Below are 26906 nucleotides of genomic sequence, written 5' to 3' on the forward strand. Positions count from 1 at the left end.
GACTGCGGCTAAGAAAATCAGAACACTTAAGCCTTTATGTTTTCGAAAAAGTAAAACAAAATTTTAAAGGCCTCGTATTCTTCTAGACCAGTGGTATTCAACCTGGGGTACACGTACCCCCGGGGGTACGCGAAGACATCTTAGGGGGTACGTGAGATTTAAAAAAATATATATTATTTTATGATAAACACTGAATAATGAGTAATGTAATTTATTTAATTTATTTTAGATGTAGATTATATACTATGTATAACTTGAATTATACACCAACAACTTTGGGGGTAAAAAGTTGAAGAGAATTATATCTGGGGGTACGCGAACAAAAAAGGTTGAATACCACTGGTCTAGAGGCACGGATTTTCTAACGAAGTAAACATTAAAACATTTATAAGGTATTGTAGATGCGTCATATTGTGAATTAATAGTATTAAAATTTAAATATTTAAAAATAACCGTCAATCACAATAAAATTAAAAGATTAAAAGATTAAAATATCATATTATGTTCCCTATCGAGTACTCGATTTACATATGGAACTTACACAACATGTTTCGGCTATATATAGCCATCATCTGGTGTATTATATATAAACTTTTCACTGAATTACTTATTAGGATTTTTATATCAGAAGAAAAATCATTAAAAATCCTAATAAGTAATTCAGTGAAAAGTTTATATATAATACACCAGATGATGGCTATATATAGCCGAAACATGTTGTGTAAGTTCCATATGTAAATCGAGTACTCGATAGGGAACATAATATGATATTTTAATCTTTTAATCTTTTAATTTTATTGTGATTGACGGTTATTTTTAAATATTTAAATTTTAATATTAAAACATTGACCTGTACACCCATGATGCTATTTATTTTACAACGTTTATCAATAGCTCAGACTAAATAAAGTCAAATGACATGAGGATCAGTGACAAATGAAGTCGAATAATAATAATAATAATAAAGGAAGCGATCGTGGCCTAACTACACGTACTATCCTGGCATTTGCCTGAAGGGACTGAGGAAAACTACGAAATCCCTGCTTCCGGATATCCGGTATCCGGATTTAGATTTCAACCCGAGGTCTCAACCACTCAGCAGCTAGGTGTACGTATGTAAATAGATAAACTTGACCTCCGACTGTCAGGGAAAAAAGACACTGATGAGGATTAATATTTGGAATTCACAACGACAAAGTAACAGGCAGTGGAAAGAAATCCGTGACGAAGAATTTCACAGTTTCTACCTTGCCCCCATCGACGAGACGACAAACTGTGGCACGAAAACGACTCAGCTCACAAAGAGATCGTTTGTGAAAGCGAGAGGCAGACAGAAACAACAAACATTGAGAAGGACCTCAGGCGCACAGGCTGGAGCGTAACTTCCTTATGGTCCGTCGAGGTTTAGGCGATGAGTGCCCGTCGTTTGCTGGACTCCTCGAAAACCGAGAGGCGAGAGCGAAAGGCGGACACAGGAACCTGTCAACACTCTCTCCACCACAACTCTTCAGTTTGCTAAGTCCACTCGTAAATACAAGACCTCCAGAGTGCTAGATACAAACTTCGAAAAAAAAAAACTGGCCTGACAGGCACTGATTTACTTTCTTCAGAGAAATGATACACAAATCATCACTAGACCTGAAATACACTAAAATCGAAACACTATTTACAGTCTTAAAGACTGAGTGCAGATCACTTCATCAAACAAATAAAAAGTTAATTAACAAACGTAAAACTGGAATAATCTAAACTTTGTGGCATTTTATCCATACCAAACGCCGGAACATTGGTAACAGTCAACTTCCTGAAACTCGTCTGTGGGGGATGTTGAAACACTGACCAGTTTCATGTATCGAGCATTAAGACTAGAGATAAATACGAGAGTAATACAACCATTAATCTGAAAGACAATTGCGAATTGCTTAAATTCAGAGCCTACTGCGTAAGCAGATCCAGAACTTATGTGTCCAGGGAAGTGAATATGTGGATTAGTAGAGCCAACCAGGCGAACGCTCTCTGGAGTGACGATAGGCATTTAAAAACTCTCATTCCTATGTTTTTGCCAACTGCAAACCCTCTGTTTCCATGCAAACTGCAATATTATTACGTATTTTGGATTTCAAAAATCAAGTCTTATTTCAAGAGTTTTTGCAAGGAATTCCAAGGACCACGAACAATGACAGACCAGAATTCTACGGCTGCTTGACGCAGAATTCTTACTCCGTTAGGATAAGAAGCAGATTTAAATATCTGCTAAAACTCTTGTCAGAACCTCAGGGCCGAATTTCAGTCTGGAACACACGACGGTTGGAGGAAGTCACTGTGTAGTCTCATTTCACGCATTCATGACGGTGAAGTCACTATGCAATATTTGATGCTCTTTGAAACAGGCAACATTAATTTTAATCTAATTAATATCATAAGATGGTGAGGATGGTTCTTTTAGGAACTGAAACATGTCGTGAAACATGAAAAATGATGGTCTAATGTAAATCGAATATTTCGATAAAGAACATCATTTAATATTTTAAATATTTTAAATGTTAATTATTGTAATATTTTAATATTTAATAAGAATTACTGTGATTAGACGGACAAGATTAAATATATACTAATTAATATCATTAATCACGAAAGAAGTGTTAATTAAAATTCTTATTGCAATCATCAGAGCTAATACCCTGTGACAAACTGTGAACGTTACCCGTGATATTCGTGGTACTGCCATCTTCAGAAACTGATCTTGAATCAACCACGAATTTGTAGCTAAAGGCAAGTCTTACAGTAAGCCTCATGTCCAGTGTAAATTCTTAATTTCTTAGAGAAAAATGTCTTTGTTCATCAAGTTGAATACACGCGCGATGAAAACAAAACGAACCTCACTTTTAATAAAATAAACACTTTTCAGTACATATTTCTAAAAAAAAAATTGGAGAAGGAAAATATCAGTTCTTATTCCACCACAGTCGTAACACTTTGTCAGAGCCTCCAACCGTGCGCAAACCAATCCATAAAACCCCACAATTTCACAGATACAAGAAAAACTGACGTTTCTCTCATATTACCTACTACACGGTGCTATTAGAATATCCTCCTCTTTTTGACGCTTTGGCGGCAAAACAAACAATTTACATTTGACGGCTGGTTCAACGGAGCCAAGTCCTCGAGATGTCAAAAGTTACTCAGATTTTGTTCTGGCCAAATTTTCTGCATTCTATATAACTCAAATATGCATTAGAGTTTTCAAAAATCCCATCAACGATCTGTACCCTGAGTCAGATTAATCCAATCCACATCCTCCGCTTTAATATTATCCTGCCACATATGTCCAGGTGTGCCACGGTGTTCTAGCGATCAGAACACTAGCCTTGTAAACCTGGGGTCACGGGTTCGATTCCCGGCGGTGCCCGAATTTATAACTTGTGTTGGGCAAGGCCGTGGTCTAGGTAACACGGAGTTTTCCTCCGGGGGCTTCCCCGGTTTCTCCGTGGCATCCCAACAATTACTCCATTCACACACAGAAGAAGGCAATGGCAAACCACTTCTGGATCATCTGCCAAGAACGTATATGAACAGGTCCCAGTCCGAGAAAAGGATGGAAGGATCCTGTTCATATGGACCTGCCGTCAGACAGAACACTAAATAATAATAATAATAATATGTCCAAGTATTCCAAGTGATCTCTTTCGTTCAGGTTTATCTACTAACAATTTGCATACATTTTTCATCTCTTCTGTTCGTCGAGAATGTCCCGCCCATTGCATGTCCTGTCATTTGACTATTAAAATATTATTTTATGAAGGGTGTAACTTACAAAACTGCTAATTATGCGGTTTTCTTAAGCCTCGTTGTAACTTTTCTCTCTTGTGCCCCGAATATTCTGATCAGAACAAGAGTGAGAAATTATGTTCTACACCCATACAAAACAAAAGGTAAAATTATAGTAATTTATACCGTGTTCTAATTCCAACTTTTTAGATAGGAGATAAACAATTTTATGAACTGAGTGGTAGAATTCAATGTTTCAAATTTATTTGTGAATGTAGTTTTGAAATATTTTAAATTTTCCATATTTCTTGAGCGTATGGTATCTTCATATAATGATGTCCTGCTTTCTGGTGATTAGACGTGAACATCTAAGCCTACTTAGTCTCGCCTGCCTTCACTTCTAGACCAGCTTTCTTAAAAGGGTCCAACACAGTTTCTGCGTCTTTTCTTACAGTATTTGTTTTTTCGCCCAATAGGTTAAATACAGAAGCTGACGTATTCCGTTCACTTCCAGGCCCACATCCCTCCTCTCAATTTGTTCTAACCTTCCTAATTACGCGCTTTAAAACAAAAACAAAACAATAGCCAAAAATTCACAACTGCCATCGGAAAGATTCCTGTCGTTCGCGATGTTAGACTGATTTTCACTGGACGGATCTAGACAGATCGGCTCGCTCTGGGGGTTCGCCCAAAATTCCGACATGCACATCAACTGATTAAGATCTAGATGTTAAGTTGATCTTATTGTGAACTCTAAACTTTATTAAATTCCCTACAAATATGAACATCTGACCCAACCGGAAGCAAACGGTTCAATCACGCAGTTCATAACCCCACAACGAATTTAACTGTGATGGCAATTTACCGTGTTTCCAAGATTTTAAAAATTCTAAAATGTGGGCTCATCTGATATTCGATAGCGTCTTAAAATCGATTTTATCATGTCGTATTAGTATCAGTTTTGCATCTGGTAAATATCTTAAACCCTTACTCACCAGATTTAAGTCCACTTTTCTTGTTTTACTAATGGGGACTACTACGAAAATAATGTAAACAGTTTATAGAGATTCGTCACAGGGCAGAATATTTTCCTTCGTTAATAAGCCACCTCGCAAGTCTATAATCTTCCCTCAGAGTAATAATATATATTTTGTAATAATTCGTAACTGCGTTATTGTCGTGTTCAGATTTCGGAAGTAAGCCTACACAAATCTACAAGAGAACATCAACTGATAAGTAAATTCCTTTCCTAAACTCGTTCATTTAAGCATCAGTGCTGTGTTAGGGTTTTTCAGGATTCTTCCTTCATCTCTCTAGCACTTGTGTTGGATTAGGTTAGGTTTGTAAGATTTGAGGTTAGGTTTGCTAATCTGTCAAGCTTAGTATGAGAAAATCGGTGGAGCTGATTCCGCCTTCAAAAACTAACTGCGGCCCAGTTTGTCAAGAAACTTCCTGCCTTCAAAAAAGTCTAAGGCCACTTATCGTGTTCACAAAAACCCTCCGGTCATCCCTATCTTGAGTCAGATGAAGCCGGCCAGGCCTCTTGGTGACAATCGTAATGCGGTCTGAAGGAACCGCGAAAAATCAGAACGTTCAGGAACAAACTCATCGCCTTGGTCACGATGGTAACGACTGTGCTCGTTTTCCAACGGACCGTGACGGTCTCACCTGAAGTTCTGTACTTTGAGGGACGACGAGCCACCAGATGGCAGCATGGCCTTGTCGCGGTGTCCTGTAGGCGTCGCATGTCCGCTTCGCCACCATCGCCAACAAAATCCGAGCCGCGTCCTCTTCTTGTTGGACGGGCTCCAGGCTCCGGCCCTGCGGAACACTAGCGCCAGGCAATCCTTCGGCATGCTGAGGAATCTGTCACATCTTCGATACTTCAGATTTCCTAAGCCTCAAGCCATGTTTCATGAATCGAGAGGGAAGTTGAACGTTAGCTTCCTGCTCTTTCAACCAACTTTGGGTTCACTTTTCCATGGTCCAGATGCTGTGTGCACAGCAGAGCGGTCCGCTACACGCCACACGCCAGCGACAACTGAGGCATTGTATCCGCTCGAGTGCTTTGTCGACCGGAAGTGTTTCCTGTCGAGTCGCGTTGCTGCACGCCCTGCACAATGACCAGCAGGAAGGTCGCCATATTCCATGGTGCAGAGCATTTGCTGGGGAACAGTTCGTATAAAGCTGGGAGCCCACTTATAAAACCGACGCCCAGCCCAGCCGCGGCTGATGATTAATCTCCAGAGATCTGAGACAGTGGTCCATTCGTACTTACTGCCTTTCTTGCTGCATGAAGCCGAGTCCTTCCTCAGAAGCCAACGGCCGCTCAGCCACACAAGAAATTCCCAACATTTTATGAAACCCAAAGGTACATCACAGTGTTCACAACAGCCAACCACTGGTCCCTATCCTGAGCCAGATGAATTCAATCCATACAACCCCGCCCTATTTATCTAACATCCTTTTTAATATTATCCTCTCACATACGTGTTCCTAGTGATATCCTTTCTTCTGGTTTGCCCACAAAATCTCTGTATGCATTCCTCTTCTCTCCCATGCTAGCTGCATGCCCTGCCCATCTAATCCTTCTTGACTTGATCAGTCTAATTATATTTGGCGAGGATTACAACTTATGAAACTTCTCATTATGCAAATTTCTTCAGCCTCTTAGGATTTCATCCCTCTTGGATGCAAATATTCTCCTCAACACCCTGTTTTGAAACAAAATCAGTCTACGTTCTTCTCTTAACATCAGAGACCAAGTTTCACACTAATACAAAACTACAAGCGAAATTGTAGTTTTGTATATTTTAATCTTTAAGTTTTTAGACAGCACAAGAAATACAAAATGTTCTGAAGAGATTGGTAGCAAGCTTTACCCAAATTTAATTAGCTCTTAATTTCCTCATGGATAAGATCTTGATTTCTTACTGATGCCACATTTTCAATGGATCCAAAAGCTATCTTTGTATTACGACTTAGCCCTGCCTTCTGGTGCGAGACATCAACACATACTTAGTTATACCAGTATTATTATGTTGCATACAGCCCATTGTCTAAAGCATATTTGATATACTGTAGTCCAGTGGTATTCAACCTGGGGTACGCGAAGACATCTTAGGGGGTACGTGAAATTTTAAAAAAATAATATTATTTTATGATAATCACTGAATAATCAGTAATATAATTTATTCTAGATGTAGATTATATACTATGTATAACTTGAATTATACACCAACAACTTTGGGGGTACAAAGTTGAAGAGAAATTATATCTGGGGGTACGCGAAGACATCTTAGGGGGTACGTGAAATTTTAAAAAAATAATATTATTTTATGATAATCACTGAATAATCAGTAATGTAATTTATTTTAGATGTAGATTATATACTATGTATAACTTGAATTATACACCAACAACTTTGGGGGTACAAAGTTAAAGAGAAATTATATCTGGGGGTACGCGAACAAAAAAGGTTGAATACCACTGCTGTAGTCTGTACGGTATTTCGTGCTCCGACAGTACGCACTTTCGTCACGTGATGGTACTCACACAGACCAATCATTTGTTTCTATTGCGATATCAATGGCGACCGTCATTTTCGCTTTAATGCTCTACAAATTTGTCAGGTATTCGAACTTTCCCGTGTTCCACCTCAACCGCAGTCACTGATTTCATATAAAAATTCCGTCAATCCCGATGAATTAAAAACGGCTAAAATATCGCGTACCTCTCAACGAACATTCTCCACACTTGAACATCGCTGAAGACAATATTCGTACCACGGAAGGTTTCGATTTTAAAGGCGATTTCAGGTTCTCACGGGGTCGACAAAGAAGACGTCTGTCTTCTGGGATGTTACGTCGCGTAGTCTGGTAGAAGTTCAACGACGTTTCAGAGACCCTTGCTGCTCCCATCATCAGGGCGACGATGACTGAGGTACCGGGAAAGGACACCGCGTTTCCTTCTTAGTCTATTTGACATTGTTGGCAAGGTCTTCGAGAACGTTCTGACCGAGGCTTAGAACGACACTGCAGGTGGCTCGCCATGTTGAAAATGTCAACATAAACCTTTACCAGAGGATGTTCACCGGCTTTCCTAGATGTCGTCACAGCCTTCTACATCTTGTGGTTCAAACGCCTCCTTAACAAGCTTCGTATCTTAAACTTCCCACCTTAACGATTGAACATAACATCTTCACATCTTCGCTGTCGTACGTTCGTCCTTCAAACCAGACTACAAGCAAGTAACGACCTTCGCCTTCCCACGGCGCCGAGTTTGTGATCGCGGAATCCCGGAAAGTACCGCTTCTCGTCACGTACCTGAACATTTATATCAACAGAACGAGTACTGGCTAGGAGACCGGACGATTGCCATCAATATTTCAAAGATCACCCACCGCGGTTATCTCTGCTGAGACTCCGAGAAGGATCCAAAAGCCCGGACCAAAAAGACAGGTCAACGACTGTGCGTGATTGGCCCCTTCATTAATAGGACAAGTGGCCTTTCCATGAGAAATGGCGTGTACGTCTTAGCATTGCGATTAACGAACTCTGGTGAGTTTGTAACAGGCAAATTCATGAAAGCACCTGTTCTACGATTTCATGATTTGTCTCGACATCGGCCCTCCTATGTGATGCCATCACAGCAATTTTCTCAGTGCGTTTTCTTCTTAGTTAAAGTTTACGATTAGACTTATTTGTTTCCGTTACACGGCGTCACGACAATGTTTCTCGTTTTATGAACAGACGTAATGTGTCCGTGACCTCTTGAACACGTCAGAGAGGTGTGACAAGACACTTCCTTCCAAGCAATTTGTATGGATACTAACAATAAACCGACAGATGCCTTTTGTAGATTTTTATGAAATTCTGATGAAGGGGTTTGGACGTCATTGCGAATACATATCTGTTAAATTTCTGCTACCAGGAACACCAAAAAGGTTTCTTGTTACCTACGTAAGATTTTGAAATTTGTACGAAGATATTTTAACACACATGCAATTTTCATGTAAAAACGTGAAGAAAAGACATAAAGACGCACTTTTGCTTTGGCTCTATCACTGGTACTGCAAAGCAGCCTCGTGCGTATGTCATGGAGGAAAACGTCGTTCACTGCCTGCGCGTTGATCTTAAAAATATTCCTAACCACAGAGAGGACACAAGAATGTAAGATTTGAGGTTTCCACAGCGGTGAGTATGAAGATTTCTGTCTTCTGGGTTGTTGTGTAGTCTGGTCGATTTTTACCATCGTTTCAGAGGTCATACTGCCTCCATCATCAGGGCGATAAGTATGAAGATTTCTGTGTTCTGGGTTGTTGCGCTGTGTAGTCTGGTAGATGTTTACCAACGTTTCAGAGGTCATACTGCCTCCATCATCAGAGTATGCAGATTTCTGTCTTCTGGGTTGTTGCGCTGTGTAGTCTGGTCGATGGTTACCAACGTTTCGGAGGTCATACTGCCTCCATCATCAGGGCGATGAATATGAAGATTTCTGTCTTCTGGGTTGTTGCGCTGTGTAGTCTGGTCGATGTTAACCAACGTTTCAGAGGTCATACTGCCTCCATCATCAGGGCGATGAGTATGAAGATTTCTGTCTTCTGGGTTGTTGCGCTGTGTAGTCTGGTAGATGTTCACCAACGTTTCAGAGGTCATACTGCCTCCATCATCAGGGCGATGAGTATGAAGATTTCTGTCTTCTGGGTTGTTGCGCTGTGTAGTATGGTAGATGTTCACCAACGTTTCAGAGGTCATACTGCCTCCATCATCAGGGCGATGAGTATGAAGATTTCTGTCTTCTGGGTTGTTGCGCTGTGTAGTATGGTAGATGTTCACCAACGTTTCAGAGGTCATACTGCCTCCATCATCAGGGCGATGAGTATGAAGATTTCTGTCTTCTGGGTTGTTGCGCTGTGTAGTCTGGTCGATGTTAACCAACGTTTCAGAGGTCATACTGCCTCCAGCATCAGAGTATGAAGATTTCTGTCTTCTGGGTTGTTGCGCTGTGTAGTCTGGTCGATGTTAACCAACGTTTCAGAGGTCATACTGCCTCCAGCATCAGAGTATGAAGATTTCTGTCTTCTGGGTTGTTGCGCTGTGAAGTCTGGTCGATGTTAACCAACGTTTCAGAGGTCATACTGCCTCCGTCATCAGGGCGACAACCCAGAAGACAGAAATATTCAGGACACAAGATGCAAAAATTCGTCGCAAATGACGTAATAATTAAAAAATAAAAGTAAATAATAAATTTATGTTATTGTTGTTTTATATTTTCACGCGTACCAAGTTATGAACAGAATTCTTCAGTATTTCATCTGAGGGACGTCAAATACTTCTGACTGCGCCGTAATTGTTAGCAATGCATGGATTTTATAACTTGTTTAATATCACTTTCACATTTATAGTCATCAATAAAACGGGTCAAATAGAAATCAGACATTAAACAACACTTTTTCAACTTGCTGCTTGTATGTCAAATGTTTCACTTTTCATTAACACACGCGTATTCACCTTCCAGGCGACACGAATCACTACCTAAGGAAATTAGTGCCACTCTTTGCTGTGACTAAGGATACAGTCATAAGGATGAGAACCCAAAGTGAACGTTTAGGAATACAGGAGGTCCTCGTTTTCCATCGTTAATTGGGACCGTAGGGACGCCACTCAAAGCGAATCGCCTTTAGGCTGATCATGACCCCACCTCCCGCAACCGAACGATCTGTATGGACAGACATTTTACGTCAGCATGATGGAGAGGTGCCTTTAGGCAGTTTCTGTTGCTGATAAACTGCTTCACGACGCATAGATATTACGTAAACTTAATACTAGGACGACATCGTATTTGAGATTTTACAGGAAGAAGAAGTTTCTGATGTGACGGTGTTCAAGATGTAACAATTAATACCTCGTTTGTCTACGCGGGGCCAAGGTTTGCTAACTTTTTTAGTTTTCTGAAGTTGTTGATACAGCACACTAAAATAAAATATAGAATTGAATTAAAATTGAATTTTAAGTTAAAAATTATGAGCTGATTACACACTTCATGCTGTCACTTTGAACCTTCTAGTCTAAAGTTATAACCGAATTACACGAATAGAGAACAAAAAAATTCTGAAGCATTTGTAAATACTTTAATCAAATTCTGCTCATTTACAGATTGCATCAAACCAAGAGCGCAAGTCATGAATCTTATTTTTAACTGTACCACGAGAGCTGAAAGAGGTTAGCCGGCCCCATTTTGTGCGCCAGCGAGCCAGTTTCGCCACACGGATGTCATCCTTGTCAATCGAACCGTGTACGGTTGGGTCACAGAGAAAGTCCAGCGTCTTTTGCTCCATCCACAGCTTGAACCGAGACCGCGGGATTTCGAAGCAAAGGACATTGCCAGCGTGCAATACAGGCACATGTCCACAGCACGAGGCAGTGTGTTGACAACACCACCGGCCGCGGAATTTCTTAACAACGGCGGTGCACCTGAAGAAAACCCTTTTTTAGTCATTATCCTTTTCATACCCGCAGGTGTCAAGGTACTCATTCATTTAATCTTATTAGACATTTGGTAGGACTCCTTGGACGAGGTCTCTATTGTACACAGGACAGCACAACACAGAAAGACTCGGACAAACATCCATGCCTTGAGTGGGATTCGAACCCACGGTCCCAGCAGCACAAGGCCCACGCCTCAGACCGCGCGGCCACTGTGACTCATGTAAAATATAGATGATTTATTAGAGGTGTGATGTGGTAAAGATTTTACTCAGGAGCGGTGAAGTCAGCTACAAGTGCGATTTGAGAGTTCCAAGGCGGTGAGTCCGAAGATGGCTGTCCTCTGGGCTGTAGCGCCGTGTAGTCTGGAATAGGTTTACGTTTCAGATATGCCTGTTTCCTCCATTAGTGTGATGAGTTATCCTGTTGATGGAGGCTGCATGGGCCTCCGAAACGTCGGTAAACGTCTACTATACTAGACAGAATTATTCGTCACATGTTGGTCCTTTCAAAGGAGAATGGTCTTGGGGTAACCAACTCCGATGTTGTTTTGAATTTACTGCATTTAAAAATCCGGAAATCTCTTTCAGGATTTCGGGACGCATCGTAGCCCCCCCCCCCCCCCCCCCCCCTCGTTAACTTTGTTCCGATTCCTTCTGCTCGCCTCAGTCTTTTGTCGAGCCTGAATATCACACTTTCGGGTTCCGTCACGGTGAAGTTGTTAAGTCGGCCGCTGGTAGAGCAAAGTCCTCTTTGGTTACGTACAGAAATTTATTCATAGCAACTACGCTAGGACCTGAATGAGCTCATTGCCCTACGCCGCGGCTACCCGCCGGCTTCTCAACTCTGAGACAAGAAGAATGGTCAGAATAAACCTAACGGAAATTAAACCCTGATCAACCCTAACAACTTACATTGTATTCCTGGTTTAATTATTAAAAAGCATAAATCTACACCTGCCAAGCGCCTGATCAAAGATGACGCCCCTAACTTAAGACTGAGGGCGTGATAATGTACTGCTTGTTCAGGGCTATTTCACACTCCGTGTGGCGGCGATAGGCGAGTATGGGATCGGGCAAAGTTGGTTGATGGTACACCGCGGGAAACCAAAGAACTTGGAGAGAATCACATTGTCCTAAGTCACTCGGGGTTGAAGCCGAGTCTTCGTGGTGTTAGAAAAGAGCGCCTAACCGCCTGAGCTACAGCACTGTCAGTTGACCATGCAGCCCACATAAAATGCGTGAAACAAACTCCTTAATAGTATCCACGACAAGAATAATAAATTGAATGAGTCGCAATTAGATTTAAAGAAATTATGACCTTGTAATGGACTCGCGGCAGATATATTGAGCACTATGAAATTTTAAATAACAAAAAGAAACTTTAAGTCTGCTTCAGTATGATCTGCTTCGTATCACATCCTCAGCTTTTTAAATTTAAGAATTGTAATTTCTTTAAGTCTCAATCCAATTTTGACTCACCCTGTACAATGCCAACGCGCTGTTGATTCATAGCATCGCGTAGACTACGCGTTTTGCAGACATTGGTAACTCGTCGCGTGCACGCCTAGGCCCACTCGACCTTGCTCCATCAAACAACACGACTTTCATCATGGCTTTCACTTCAATTCTCTGTGAGATCTCGACGAAACTGCTTACACGATCCTCATTGAAACTTCGCTTTGCTGCTAAGTTTCAGACGCACGTGATTTCTTTCGGCTAGACTCAAGTCCACAACGTTTCTACCGTTTCATGACAGTTTTAGGTAAAAATAAACAAACAAACGAACACCTCTTAGCCTGAAAATCCACCTCCACAGGTGTGGCTCTGACTATCTTGGCCTGTTCAGTGTCCTAGTGATAATGTCTAGAAATCGTCATAGTAAAAGCAGACGCAGCTGTTTACTAAATCACAGCATACGTAAGAACGCAGGAACAGCCGAGCAAGTGAGCAGGGTTCGTTTCGAAGGAATTACTTCCTAGAGAGACTGAGGAACACCATGATAAGGACGTCTAACGTGAATTTGTCCAACGTAAATTTAAAATACGGGATTTGAGGTTTTTATAGAGGTGAGTCCGAAGATGACTATCTTCTGGGTTGTTGTCCATCATCAGGGCGATGAGTGACTCATCTCCCTGATGATGGAAGCAGCAAGAACGTGTGAAACATTGGTAAACTACCAGACTACACGGCGCTACAAGACAGCCATCCAAATTCAAAATTTTGAGCTGTGAAAGAACACACAGAAAAAATATTTTCTGTAAACTTTTAAGTGTTTTTAAAATAAATCTCTATTAAGGAAAGTTAAACAGTGGACGAATTTATCGATCGATGGGCTGCAGGTCTCGTTACGTGCACAAGGACCGAGCTCGCAACTGGGACACTTATGTGCAAGTAGGTAGTTGATCGTCGAGTAATAAAGAAGCTTGTCTTATCGGAGTGTGTAGATCTTATCACTTAAATTCTTTCACAGTCGGCATAAATTTTGAACAAAGGTTCTAAGTGCCATAAAACTCAGCACAAGTTCTCACTGCTTTCACACTTATCTATCAGCCGTCAACAACAGAAACCAGACCGGGTGGGAACAAATATGGCCCCCTACATAGGCCTGCCTGAAAATTAAAACTTTCACTAAAGCCACTTTTGTGTAGCATCTAATGAAACATGGTGACTTAAACATGGGTATTTATCTTTATCTTTCACGGTAATGTCATCTAGATGTGGAGAATTCGCTACGATATAAAAATTGTTCATGGAATATTTAAGCTCGAAATTGGAAACACGCGATACCAAGTTTCGGTTTCTGTGAATTTTCAAGACATGCTACCGAAAATTTTGAACGAAGGCCACGAAGTTGTACTGCACCAGATTCCGTACAGGGCATACATAAATGTAACTTCTAGATTTTTATTTATTGTTCTGTCTGACAACAGGTCCATATGGACAGGATCCTTCCATCCTTTTCTCGGACTGGGACCTGTTCATATACGTTCTTGGCAGAGGATCCAGAAGTGGTTTGCCATTGCCTTCTTCTGTGTGTGAATGGAGTAATTGTTGGGATGCCACGGAGGAAAACTCCGTGTTGCCTAGACCACGGCCTTGCCCAACACAAGTTATAAATTCGGGCGCCGCCGGGAATCGAACCCGAGACTCCAGGATTACAAGGCCAGCGTTCTAACCGCTAGAACACCGTGGCGGTACAACTTCTAGATATTTTTTAAAAAACTTCGTTGACGCTGTCGTGTCCTGTGTGCAGCCAGTGCAATTTCGCCTTCCTACTTTCTGATGTTCGTCTTTCGTCCAGTGGATCCCACGAGGGAGATGGCTGCCCTACTTCGGAGCTACTTTCAACAAGATTTCTCTCGACTCGCGGCGTTTCGTAGGAAAGCTGGTTCTGACCTTGAACCTAGCCAGTCTGATAAGCACCCGGCTTCTCTTCATGAATAATCAAACGGGCATTTCGGGACACTACGTACAAACCTAACCTAACCTATCACGAGAACCCCAAAGGTTCAAGAAATTGTCAGTCCTTGTGGAACACGCTAGTTCATTACTAATATTCAGCTATTTGATTCAATCCTTGCAACGTTTTGTTCTAATACCGTCCTTCAGCCCAAGATTCGACGCACAAAGCACGGGCGACTCTCGCTACCCGCGTTTTCGAATATCCGCATCTGATTGGTTGCTTCGCTGGATATGAACCAATCAACTGGGCCCACTGAACGCTCAGCTACGCCTGAATGCCTAGAGATTTTCATCTTTTCTTGTTGTTCACAAAAACACCGTTCATATCGTGCGTACGTTTTTAAACGCATGGGCATTTACAGGTCTGATACTTTCATTACAATTAAGACGCGTCATATTTATCTCATGAAGAGGAAAAGAGAGAGAGAGAGACAGTCGCCATGCTGGCAGTGAGCTCCCTTTCCGCCGCTCTGATTCACACGGACGCGTGTTCATTGCACTGTGGATCAACATATGTCGAGCAGGCAAGTGAAGCCTTCGTTTCGAGATGTTCAGCTAAGCTTTACGGTACACCACAGTACAGTATATCACGTTACGTTTCTGTCTCTTTCGTAGTAGCCAACTGGTTTCCAGATGAGCCTTCAATTCCAAAACGTCGCGTCATATTTTAAAGATTTACAAGATTGCCAATTTGTCTCAGGACAGATTCTTTAAACATTTTGCGTTGGCTTACAAATTAAATTTTCTCGAATGGGTTAAAGTGAGCGAAAACTCATTTTATACCTCGTGGAGTTTAATGAATACTGACAAAGTCAAACGAACTTGAACAGCGAATAAATAATACCGTGTAGATCGCTCATTAACAGTCCCGTGCCAGCCCTTGAGGAATTCGCAAACAAAAGACGGGGCCCAAGGCGATATTGTGCATGTGTGCGCCCGCTGAACGTTTGGAAAGAAGGTCTTAATGTATTCTATCGAAAAATAATTGATCTATCGACATGGGCTCATCATTTCCGCAAAAGACTTTCCAAAAATCTGCCCAATTCGACTGGAATCTGTTCATATGCAACACTCGGACGGATGGACATGCTCACTCCTTAAGCGAAACCCTTCTTGAGAAACCAGCGACAGCGACTGAGAGTTTTAATGGCACAAATGATTGATTGTTTCATTTAAATCAGTATCTGGATTAACTTGATTGTTCAATAATTCACCAAATTACTTTTTGTTGCAAGATGCATATTTAATATTACTTTATATTTGTCCCCGACAAACCGCTAATTTTGTCGGGTAAATTTCGAAGTGATTCAAATTGGTAAGCAAAATATAAACAAAACGGATTATTTCTGTACTAATTAAAGATGCATCAGGCAGCAGTCGAATGTACAGTAACAGAATTGGTCATTTAAAATCCCCTTCACAGCCCAGAAATGTCGAACGCAACTCAACAAACAGCGACTGGAACATCCCGGCGAAATGATTACCACGCAATGCTTATTCGGACGGCCCAGTGTTCGATTCCAAAACATGAAAACCGGGTAATATCGCAAAAGATACTTCCTCACTCCAAACAAACGCTGATGCATTCCACATCGATGTTTCGCTGTCGTCGTCCCATGTAACGCCTTGTGACTTGCGCGGTTAGCGGAAGTCGTTGAACGAACTAAGAAACTTGGAGGAAACAATGTCCAGGAACAAATTGCTGCAGTCCAGTTGGTGTCGCTCGCAAATAAAAGAGGTTATGATGGACTGGACATGCAGCTTGCATGTGGTAAAAATATTTACAGTAAATGAAATCGGTTGCTATATGGAATTACGAGAGATCGAGACGGATATAGTAAGATAATATTAAAATGAACCATGTTATGATGTTGTGAGATTGGTTGAACTGGCGGTCTGGTGTCAACGGCGATGAACGTCTGAATCCTAAGGCAATGTCCTACGTAAGCTATAAGAAGCGAGCTGTGCGAGCTGCATAAGCAGCATGGGGTGTCATATGACATAAGGGAATCGCTTGTTGTGTCCTACTTGAGAGAAACACACGGCCTTCCTGCGCATGCACCAGTGTACTGCATAGTCAGAGCTTCCTTGCGCATGCGCCTTACTGGCCAGCGCAGCGACCTGCGCGGAAATATCAAAATATTTGATCTCGGCTTTGGCCGCCGACCGCTTCGCTGTAACCTAGGACAGCGCCACACAAACAGCCAGTTTGATATTTCCGCTTCACCCACGCAACTCGCACAGCTCGCATTTATTCGCTCACGTAGGACACCGGGTAAGTGGTTTAGGTATTTACGAGAACACGTCTTCAGTATTTCCCCCAATTTCAAGAACTCCAGTAAAACTGATGTGAACACCGAAAGGTGTTCGTGTGTACTTCCTTATACAATCCGTTCGTGGCCTTGTTCTTCCCGCGAATTTCTCTTCGTGTCTTTTTTAGCTGCTCGTTTACCATTTCTCTGAACACGGTCTAGCATCTCGCCAGCCACCTGCCGCGTCTACCGTTAGCATGACGGGGCAATAAGTCAGAACCGTTCCATATTCTCAACTTCTGTCAGTTTTATTTAATTTCAGATTGTTACCAAGAACGTCATAAGATGCCTACGCGTAGGTGGAACGATGATATTAAATGTGTGTTAAGAAACAGGACGGAACTTCTTTATTAGCTGAGAGATGTTTAGCTTCTTTTAACTGCGAAATAAGGTAAAAGATCGACCTCTCTCTCGCTCTCTCTATCTCCGTCCGTGTGTTGGGAATTTATGATTTTCGAGTAAGCCTACACGTCTTTAAGGATTAAGTAGCCTACCTCATCTGGTACCTAGGTTACCAATGAACATGAGTTATACCTACTCCCCCCCAAGCGCCAAATGGCGTGTAGTGTTACAGCTTTACCTTATATACACACAGAAAGCTACGACTTCACCTGTTGCATTGCATGGGCGTGAAACTTTGCCTGTGATCTTAAGCGACAGACACGGATTGAAGGCGTTTTAGAACTGAGCAGAAACGAAGTGACAGGAGCTTCATGAAGTGGATTATTCGTGGGAGCAATGAGAAATACACAGCATAAATATGAGGATAATATTAAAATGAATCTTAAATGGGAGTTTGAGATTGTGACTCAGGGAGCAGGCCACAGGCGGACACTTGTAAACTTTTCGGTTCCATAAAAGAGACTTAGCTGACTAGTTTTGGCGACTGTTAGCTTTCAAAGAAGGACTTGGTTCAATGCAGTTAATGTGTACTGTGTGACGTTCGTTTCCAGAATTTAATATTTCATTAGTTTAAATTAAGAGACATTAGGCTTTAAATTATCATCTATTTGTAGGTTTACGCCGGGTCTGTATAAATGGACAGATTTTGGCAAAATTTGGTGTTGTGTGCCTACATTAGCTATCATTTTGAAAAGCGAATAATAAAGTTCCCTTATTTATATTTTCAGTCCATAAACAGACAGTCGTGAAGGGGCGGGGGGACTCAGTTTATCTGCACTAAAGGTGCTGAGTATGCCCTAAGGCTTACGGATCTCTCAGTCTGGTCTGGTAATTAATTTAAACGTTTATAAACTACCACTTTATAATATCGTTATATGTTGGCTACAGACAGAGTTGTCCAAGTTAATAAAAATATCGATAAAATCTTCTAGGGCTGGTGTCAGTTGGTTGTTCTTCGTGTAACCAACAGACGCAGCTGATTTCCCAAGATTTTGTGAGTTCAGTGGCCGCAAAAGCTTCAAATCATATATTAATAAAAGTATAATGATTTTTTTTCAGTCCTTCCACGACAGAGCCGGACGTAATGTCCTTGAACAAGACACGATAGTTCTCCGATTCTGCGTACGTAATAATAATTACCGCATTGCGCAGGACGCACGTCACGTGTATTTTCCCAGCGTGAAGACCCTGAACACCGGGAACCACAATCACACTGCGACATGTCAGAATCTGTCTCCCTTACGGACGAAGTGATTTTCGCCTAACCTAAGCTATCGCTGTCCTTAAGGTATGAGACAGTTCCTTATCTTTCCCACCGGACTTGTGGCGCTAGTGTGAAACTACCGGAATTTTGTTAAGGTCGGCCTTTGTCTACGCTTGCCACGTCAACTTAAGACATTACATGTTCATAAAATTCGTTGCTCTAACTCAGACTTTGCTGCCAAATGTTTGCATTGACTTTGGAATTGTTATCCTGACGTCGAACATTAAAAATCGGTAACGCTAATCACGTAAAGTAGAACGGTGCCTGTTAGCATCATTTGGTTCTCTGTGTACGGTAACCAAATACAAGTATTCATTTTACATTCCCACATATTGCGTTCCCCTCAGGAAGATTTTCACATAGAATTTGGTTAAAATAAGATAGACACAACATACATCAAAACACTGAGTGGAATATCTTTGATTTTATGGAATGCAACTGTCTAAGTCAGAGGACGAAAATGTCTTCCTGAAGCAGTAATTGGTTCTAGGAAACACAGATTGAGAACCACGAAACGTATAGTTTATATTCATTCTTTACCAACACGATAAAATACCTTGAATCTCATTGTACCCATGACAGATTAAAGGCTCATCAACTACAACATCTATCAGCGTCACAATTTTGTCTTATTTTTGGTTCAAATGCAGTGTCCACTATGCAATAAAAACGTATACGGAAATATGATCAGATCACTTGAATCACTCATTTCAAAGAACAGAACATTAAATAAGCTTCAATTTTGGGGGGATTTCTTTTTTATTTTCACCGAAATGTCCGAGTTCTGGTCGATCCGCCACTGACTGCCGGAACACGAATGCCCCCATTACACAGTGTTTAGCGGCCACTTCACTTAGTGAAGCTGGTTGCACCACAAAAAGAAAAGTACAATGTGAACAAGTCCGCTACAAGTAAATCTGCGTTTCTGAAACACGTAAACGACGCGTTAAAAGTTGGCGACGAGTATGAGGACAGCTGTCTTTTTGGATGTTGCGTCGTGTAGTCTGAATGATGGAAGCGGCAGAAATCGCTTCTGAAACGTCGATAACCTCTACCAGACTACATGGCAAAACAACCCAGAAGACAGTCATGTCAATCCCGAATTTGCGGAAAATATAAATTTCTGACAATAAGCCTTCACGTATTGTAGCAGCCCACGTGATTTAACATCGGCGAAACATTTGAGTAACGACTCACAGCGGTTTCCACGAGGCCAGACGCGACGGCGGCCATGTACCCAGGGTCGTGAAACTCTAGAATTCTAATGGAAACAAAACACGGATAACATAGCGAAACGCGATTGAGGTTTCGAACCCCAGACCCCTCTAATACAAACAGAATCCACTGCACACACACACACACGTGTCTTCACTTACACGGAATCACGAAGCCTCGGGACTGGAACAGGAAGGAGGAAGCTCCCGTTTCCCTCGTGGACGAACGTAGCAGCGGTGCTGGCAACTGCAGCTAACACACTTACCACTCGGTAACCCTGCACCTTCGTTCACGGAGCCGTTCGGAGGCAGACTGCTTGCTTTCCGCCGTCTGTCATTGACATTGGGAGTCGTGCAACTGGGTCACCGCTCTTCCTGCCTGCGGGCTGACTCTCTGGCAAGAGAACCCAGATGCTTCGTAACATCGGATCCCGCCACTGAGACACATGGAACCATTCCACATCGCACAATATATTTTCATAATATCGACATTTCCTATTCGATCAAGAGAATGGTGGTTTTCATAGACCTATAACCCCCCCCCCCCCCCACAAACACTGTATTATGCATCATCCCCATTCGAGCTACATGCCCAGCCCAGTGCAATTGTCTTGGTCCAATTAACCTAACAACACTGTCAGTTGCACAAATCAGACTCCGATGTTCCCAATTTCTAGCTTATTAAATCTACAGTTTGCCTTTTCTCTCGGTTTACGAACGTTCGAATTATGAACGTCACAATTCATTCAAAATTTCTTAAAGTCGCCAATAGATAGAGTTCCTTATAAAACGTATTCTTCATCTTCTTCTATGGCTCTCCGGCCCGTATTCGGTCCATGGCCTCCTCAATTCTCCTCTTCCATTCGGTCCTCTGTTAAGTCCGTCTGCCAAACGTATAGTGAACATAACTGTGAGATTTAAATAAATAAACTTTTAAGAAATGTATTTATTACAATAATTATCAGAAAATTATTATATGATAATTATACTGAGCTGTTCTTGGTTAATAAAACTAATCTAGCCAATAAAAAGATGGTTTAAATGCCACGCCTCGTAGAATGTTTTCTCGTGGGAAAGAAATTAGTGATTTCCCCTATTATAATATAATAGGATCATCATCTGCTTGCGATATTTAGTACGTGATTTTAATGCTTTAAAATGGCTGCTAACGTATACGATACGTATCGTAAAAACTCAGGAATGCAAGATACACATAAGGAACAACGTCTTGGATCGGAACTCGTTCGTAAACAGAGAGTTGCATAGTCAGACCCACATTTCACAACCACACAAAGCAACACGTAAAATTCTTTTCCAAAATCCTCATCGTTTTAGAAAGAATCCCAGTTCTGTAGCTTCAAAACAAAACACACTAACATCGCAGTGGTCCAATTGACTGTCAGGGATTATAAAATTCCAGTCAAAACTGAACGTAGTCCACGACATAATTGTAAACCATTAATATTTTCGCACAGTCGATAGACAGAGGTCACAGAACTTCAATATATTTCCCTGTACGTCATATTGAAATTAGAGCAAAGGTTTCATTTATTCCACGCCCTTGTTTAACTGTGTCAAGCGAACACGTCTCGAAGATTATGTCTCGTAAGTGACACTGTTTATTTCCTGACGTATCTTCCGAACTAAAATTAAACTCAACGTAGTTTACGATTTGAAATTCAGGCAGAAAAACTGCAGAGTTATATTTATAGAAAATAAAATCTACGTAAGTATTTCCAGTTGAAATCACTAGACGGCAAAATCTATTGCAGAATGTGATGTGGGTCATTAAAGTAGACTTCAATTTATGCGTTAAAACTTCTCGGAAGAAGAAAATAGACGAAAAGAAATAATGGACAAAAATTCAAGTCTTACGTTCGTGAAAATCGGCATGAAGGTTACGCGATCCGAAGTTACGTACACCGACACACAGAACGTTACAGCCGTGAAGCATTTGTAAAGGTTGTTTACCTGCTAAAATGGCAGTGCCCAGTCTGACCACCCAAAATTTACAAACGAAAGGTAATGAACTTTCGTGTTCCGTAAAAACCCGGGAATTTCTTGACTGCCTTGGCGACTATAAGTTTCTCAAGAAGGGCTCTGCTCCGTGGAGTTGCTTAATTACTGACCCACCTGAGTACAAACGTATCGCTAGTTCAGACTTTCAGTGTGTGAAAGTTGTCAGATATGAGGAACTTCGCGCTACGCCATGAAATTCCCCGAAGCTTGCACCTAAAAATTTTGCAGACTCGTTTACAAACTTCGCCGTTAAAAGTTTTAATTACTCTGCGTACAATGGAAGGAGCCACGGTGGTCTAGCGGTTAGAACGCTGGCCTTGTAATCCTGGGGTCTCGGGTTCAATTCCCGGCGGTGCCCGAATTTATAACTTGTGTTGGGCAAGGCCGTGGTCTAGGCAACACGGAGTTTTCCTCCGGGGGCTTCCCCGGTTTCTCCGTGGCATCCCAACAATTACTCCATTCACACACAGAAGAAGGCAATGGCAAACCACTTCTGGATCATCTGCAAAGAACGTATATGAACAGGTCCCAGTCCGAAAAAAGGATGGAAGGATCCTGTTCATATGGACCTGTCGTCAGACAGAAAACTAAATAAATATACAATAGAAGGGGAATTGAGACTAAAATTTCTATTTCCTTCACGAAACGTCGGTTTTTATGTTTGCGTAGGAGCGAGAGGTCGAGGGATGTTCCATCAAGTACAATCTATCTCCTTGCGTGAAACTGTTTCAATTCACTGTAGCACGTACAGGCACTGACGTGTCGCGGACCTCCAAAAACGTGTTTCTTTTTAATCTTGAAACTTCCCTTTCTCTTAAAAGTCTAAGATCTTAAAATTTGATATAACTTAGCATTTATATAGGTTACGCACGACTGAGTAAGTGTTGTAGGTTGGGGCCTAAACAAATTGAGTATAGAAGAGTTTTACGCAAAACAGGGCTATAAACACTTGCTGGGTGTCTTCGTTACCAATAAAAAAGAATGCAAGGCTCTCCGATCAGAGCCCGTGTAGATAATTTTGCTACGTTTATGTTAACTAAACGAAATGCAATTTACAGTACCTCATGCAATATCACACAGGACAAAATTTCATAACAAAACGATGCCAGGTCACATTTTATTTTTCGATGGAAACAGGTAATCTTGTACGAGGTGCGATCGGAAAGTTTCTAGACTGTGTCAATAGAGGGCGAACCGGATGTATTACGAGCTTCTGCCGCTAGGGGGTGCGGCCTACATTCATAGTGAATCAGTGTGCCAACCGGCATCATCGAATTAGCATTTGTTTCTTAGTTACGGGCGTTTTGGTAGTGCATTACACCGACCCTCCTGCGATTTCGGAATGGCGTGTGCATCAAATTTTGCCAAAGACTCGCCAAAACGGCTACGGAAACCTATGAAATGCTAAAGCAAGCATTTGGGGAGTCCGCAATGGTCGTGCACAAACTTTTGTGTGGCATTCACGTTTTAAAAATGGCCGAACCTCTGTCGATGATGACGAGCGTTCTGGACGACCATCTTCGAGCACAACGCCCGAAAATGTTACGAAGATTCGGCAGGCCATTCACGAAGATTGACGTCGTACCATCAACGACTTGTGCGACATTGTTGGGATAGCCTATGGGACCTGTCAGCTGATTCTAAAGGAAGAACTCCACATGCGACGCATCGTATGTGCTATTTTATTCAGTCCATTGAGAAGAGACGCATTCCGCCATTTCTTATCCTCAGCGTTTTACAACAGAACGATATTTAATGTCTCGTGGGTAATTTGCCCGTTAAGCAATACTGATTTCAGAGATCCGCGAAAGTTTCCTGAAGTAACAAGGCCAAAAATGGTTGAAATTCAATGGCAGAAATTTCCAAACATGGCAAAAAGGTAAAATGTTCTGATAGTGTGGTTTATATAACAGTCTCCATCTTCAGGAGATGAGACAGTGCGTTTCTCATGAAATTTTCTCATGAATCTTTCTTTGTCAGCCTGTCAAGCACCATCTGCGATTCTGCCTGAATCTCTTCTATCGTCTCAAATCTCCTTCCCTTTAGCTGAATTTTCATCTTTGGGAAGGGGAAACCTTAGAAAGGAAGTTGGGGTCGGTTCTTGCAAGATCTTTGAGCTCCTGACAAACGAGAAGTCGATTCTGCTTCTGGTCCTCAGACAGGAGCCTTGGCACAAACTTGGCTGCGATGCGTCGCATGTGGAGTTCTTCCTTTAGAATCAGCTGACAGGTTCCACAGCCTATCCCAACAATGTCGCACAAGTCGTTGATGGTACGACGTCGATCTTCGTGAATGGCCTGCCGAATCTTCGTAACATTTTCGGGCGTTGTGCTCGAAGATGGTCGTCCAGAACGCTCGTCATCATCGACAAAGAAAGATTTCCAGGGATGCTTCCAGGCTTGGCAGCGGCGCTGGGATCGTTGTGTTTACTCCCAGCGGAACTTCTTCGAGGGTGATGGATGAATTTAATACCTGAGATAAGTGTACGGGGTTTTTTTATACGCGCAGTCTGGAAACTTTCTGATCGCACCTCGTACAAATTCGTTATCAGTAAATGGGTTATCATATCTAGCAGTGCGTGCAGCTACTACATTTGAATATTCTGCAACAATTTCATGAGAAACGCACTGTCTCATCTCCTGAAGATGGAGACTGTTATATAAACCACACTATCAGAACATTTTACCTTTTTGCCATGTTTGGAAATTTCTGCCATTGAATTTCAACCATTTTTGGCCTTGTTACTTCAGGAAACTTTCGCGGATCTCTGAAATCAGTATTGCTTAACGGGCAAATTACCCACGAGACATTAAATATCGTTCTGTTGTAAAACGCTGAGGATAAGAAATGGCGGAATGCGTCTCTTCTCAATGGACTGAATAAAATAGCACATACGATGCGTCGCATGTGGAGTTCTTCCTTTAGAATCAGCTGACAGGTCCCATAGGCTATCCCAACAAGGTCGCACAAGTCGTTGATGGTACGACGTCGATCTTCGTGAATGGCCTGCCGAATCTTCGTAACATTTTCGGGCGTTGTGCTCGAAGATGGTCGTCCAGAACGCTCGTCATCATCGACAGAGGTTCGGCCATTTTTAAAACGTGAATGCCACACAAAAGTTTGTGCACGACCATTGCGGACTCCCCAAATGCTTGCTTTAGCATTTCATAGGTTTCCGTAGCCGTTTTGGCGAGTCTTTGGCAAAATTTGATGCACACGCCATTCCGAAATCGCAGGAGGGTCGGTGTAATGCACTACCAAAACGCCCGTAACTAAGAAACAAATGCTAATTCGATGATGCCGGATGGCACACTGATTCACTATGAATGTAGGCCGCACCCCCTAGCGGCAGAAGCTCGTACTACATCCGGTTCGCCCTCTATTGACACAGTCTTGAAACTTTCCGATCGCACCTCGTATGATAACCCATTTACTGATAACGAATTTGTAAGGCAAGTCTGGCTAACACGTGCATCGAAAAATTTGAAAGTTTTCTAAAAATACAATTATTCACCGTTTCAAAGATCTGCTCGCCAGTCGAAACAAGGTGAAAGACAGATGATTAAAACAACCGAAGACGTCCACAAACAACTACGAATGGATTTATATTTTTGCATTTATTTTCCAGTTTATCTCGCACAAAAGTTTCGTCATCTCTTTCGGCCATCATATTTCGGTCTCTGAGAGATAAATAATTCCGTAAAAGATTTTAAAGCACATCACCAGCTTTCCGAGTCTCAAAAACGCGTAGCTAAGTCCCCAAATAGTTTCTGTTACCACTGTCTCTCTAGTCTGACTGGCTAAGAAGACGGATTTGTATTGTTATCCACAAAGTAAGTAACTCCACTGTAACTTCTCACTGCATTGTTTATCAACAAGCAAGTCACCATGAAAGACGTAAAGACATTATTCACAAAAATTAACTAACTTCTTTGCTTCGCGCAGTTAAAATGAACGCCAATTTAACTTGCTTCTGAAAGAGGTTAATTCAACAGTGTTCTTGGGTCTCCATACGTCGCGCGGAGCGGAGTCCTCCAGGGTCATCATCAGTCGCTTGTGAATATTTCATGGCATTCAGTCGCCTTTACAGTCCGACTGAGCTCACAGTGAGCACCATTACTTATAATTAAATCTGTGCCATCACTCTCTCTGTCTTCTGATTTCTGCGCAGAACACCGATACATTTTATCAACGAAAAGTATCACAATACGAATAATCAAGTTTATTCTCGTCATATCTCTAGGAACGTCTTCTCTTTTCCTGTTCCAAGCATCTCCTCCTATTCTCCTTAATGGCGGTATCGCACTAGGATGCCATGGCAGCGACACCAACAGCGATGCTATGGCGTCCAGCTGCCAGAAAAAGACGCCAGACAAGCTGCCAGCTTTCGACGCCAGTCGAGCGAACAGATGGATCGACATTATGAGATCACGAAATGAAGGGCTATTAGCAAGGAGAAATGTTCACTTTTATCACTTTTGAGAAAATGAGATTTACCTTTATCAAAACTACATACCTGGAGTGAATTTCAATTCCGTAACAAAGAAATAGGTAAAAAAAATTCTCCATACACACACTTTGCACGTCCATACCATTATTGAATTTGAAATATTTCAGTTCTTGCAAATCACATGTAATATTACATGAACAAACTTTATTTAATAAAACATTATAAAAGCAGGTTTCTTCTTAATTCACATTATTTGTGATATATAGATTGCTAAACAAAAAAACTTATAAATCAAGTTGCCATATTGGAAAGCGGCCCCACAAATAAAGCCATAGAAACACTTCTTAGCTAATTCTTTCTTTTCTACTGTAAATAAATCTCCTCCAAATATTTCCACAAGTTCTACCCAGTTTCTTTTTTTCAAGTCCCGGTTTGCGTATTCAATAGCAGATGAATCCCACAGTCGGGACTGAATTTCAATTATCAATCTTTCGGTGTCGAAATTGTCCCTGTTTGGAAGAAACAG

General features: G+C 41.7%; 1 protein-coding gene across 6 annotated transcripts in view; it reads right to left on the bottom strand.

Moving 5' to 3' along the window:
- The window catches only part of f (espin protein forked), an 89578-nt gene that overhangs the window by 57552 nt on the left and 5120 nt on the right, over positions 1–26906 (bottom strand). Inside the window, exon 1 of one of the 6 annotated variants that reach the window (XM_087345140.1) lies at positions 20178–20294. The exons of 1 other annotated variant lie outside the window; for it this stretch is intronic. Coding sequence is in view for 3 of the 5 variants with exons in the window: in XM_022062864.2 (XP_021918556.1) it covers positions 5437–5624 (188 nt within the window). In the remaining 2 variants the exon portion in view is untranslated. Of the gene's footprint in view, positions 1–5436; positions 5767–20073; positions 20295–26906 lie in introns of those variants that run through there. 4 more of the 6 variants (XM_087345138.1, XM_022062864.2, XM_087345136.1 and 1 more) reach the window with 4 other exon arrangements.

The sequence above is a fragment of the Zootermopsis nevadensis genome, unplaced genomic scaffold (assembly GCF_977971745.1).
Source record: "Zootermopsis nevadensis isolate Lab colony 2312 unplaced genomic scaffold, Znev_1.0 Znev_ptg000008l, whole genome shotgun sequence".
NCBI classification, from domain to species: domain Eukaryota; kingdom Metazoa; phylum Arthropoda; class Insecta; order Blattodea; family Termopsidae; genus Zootermopsis; species Zootermopsis nevadensis.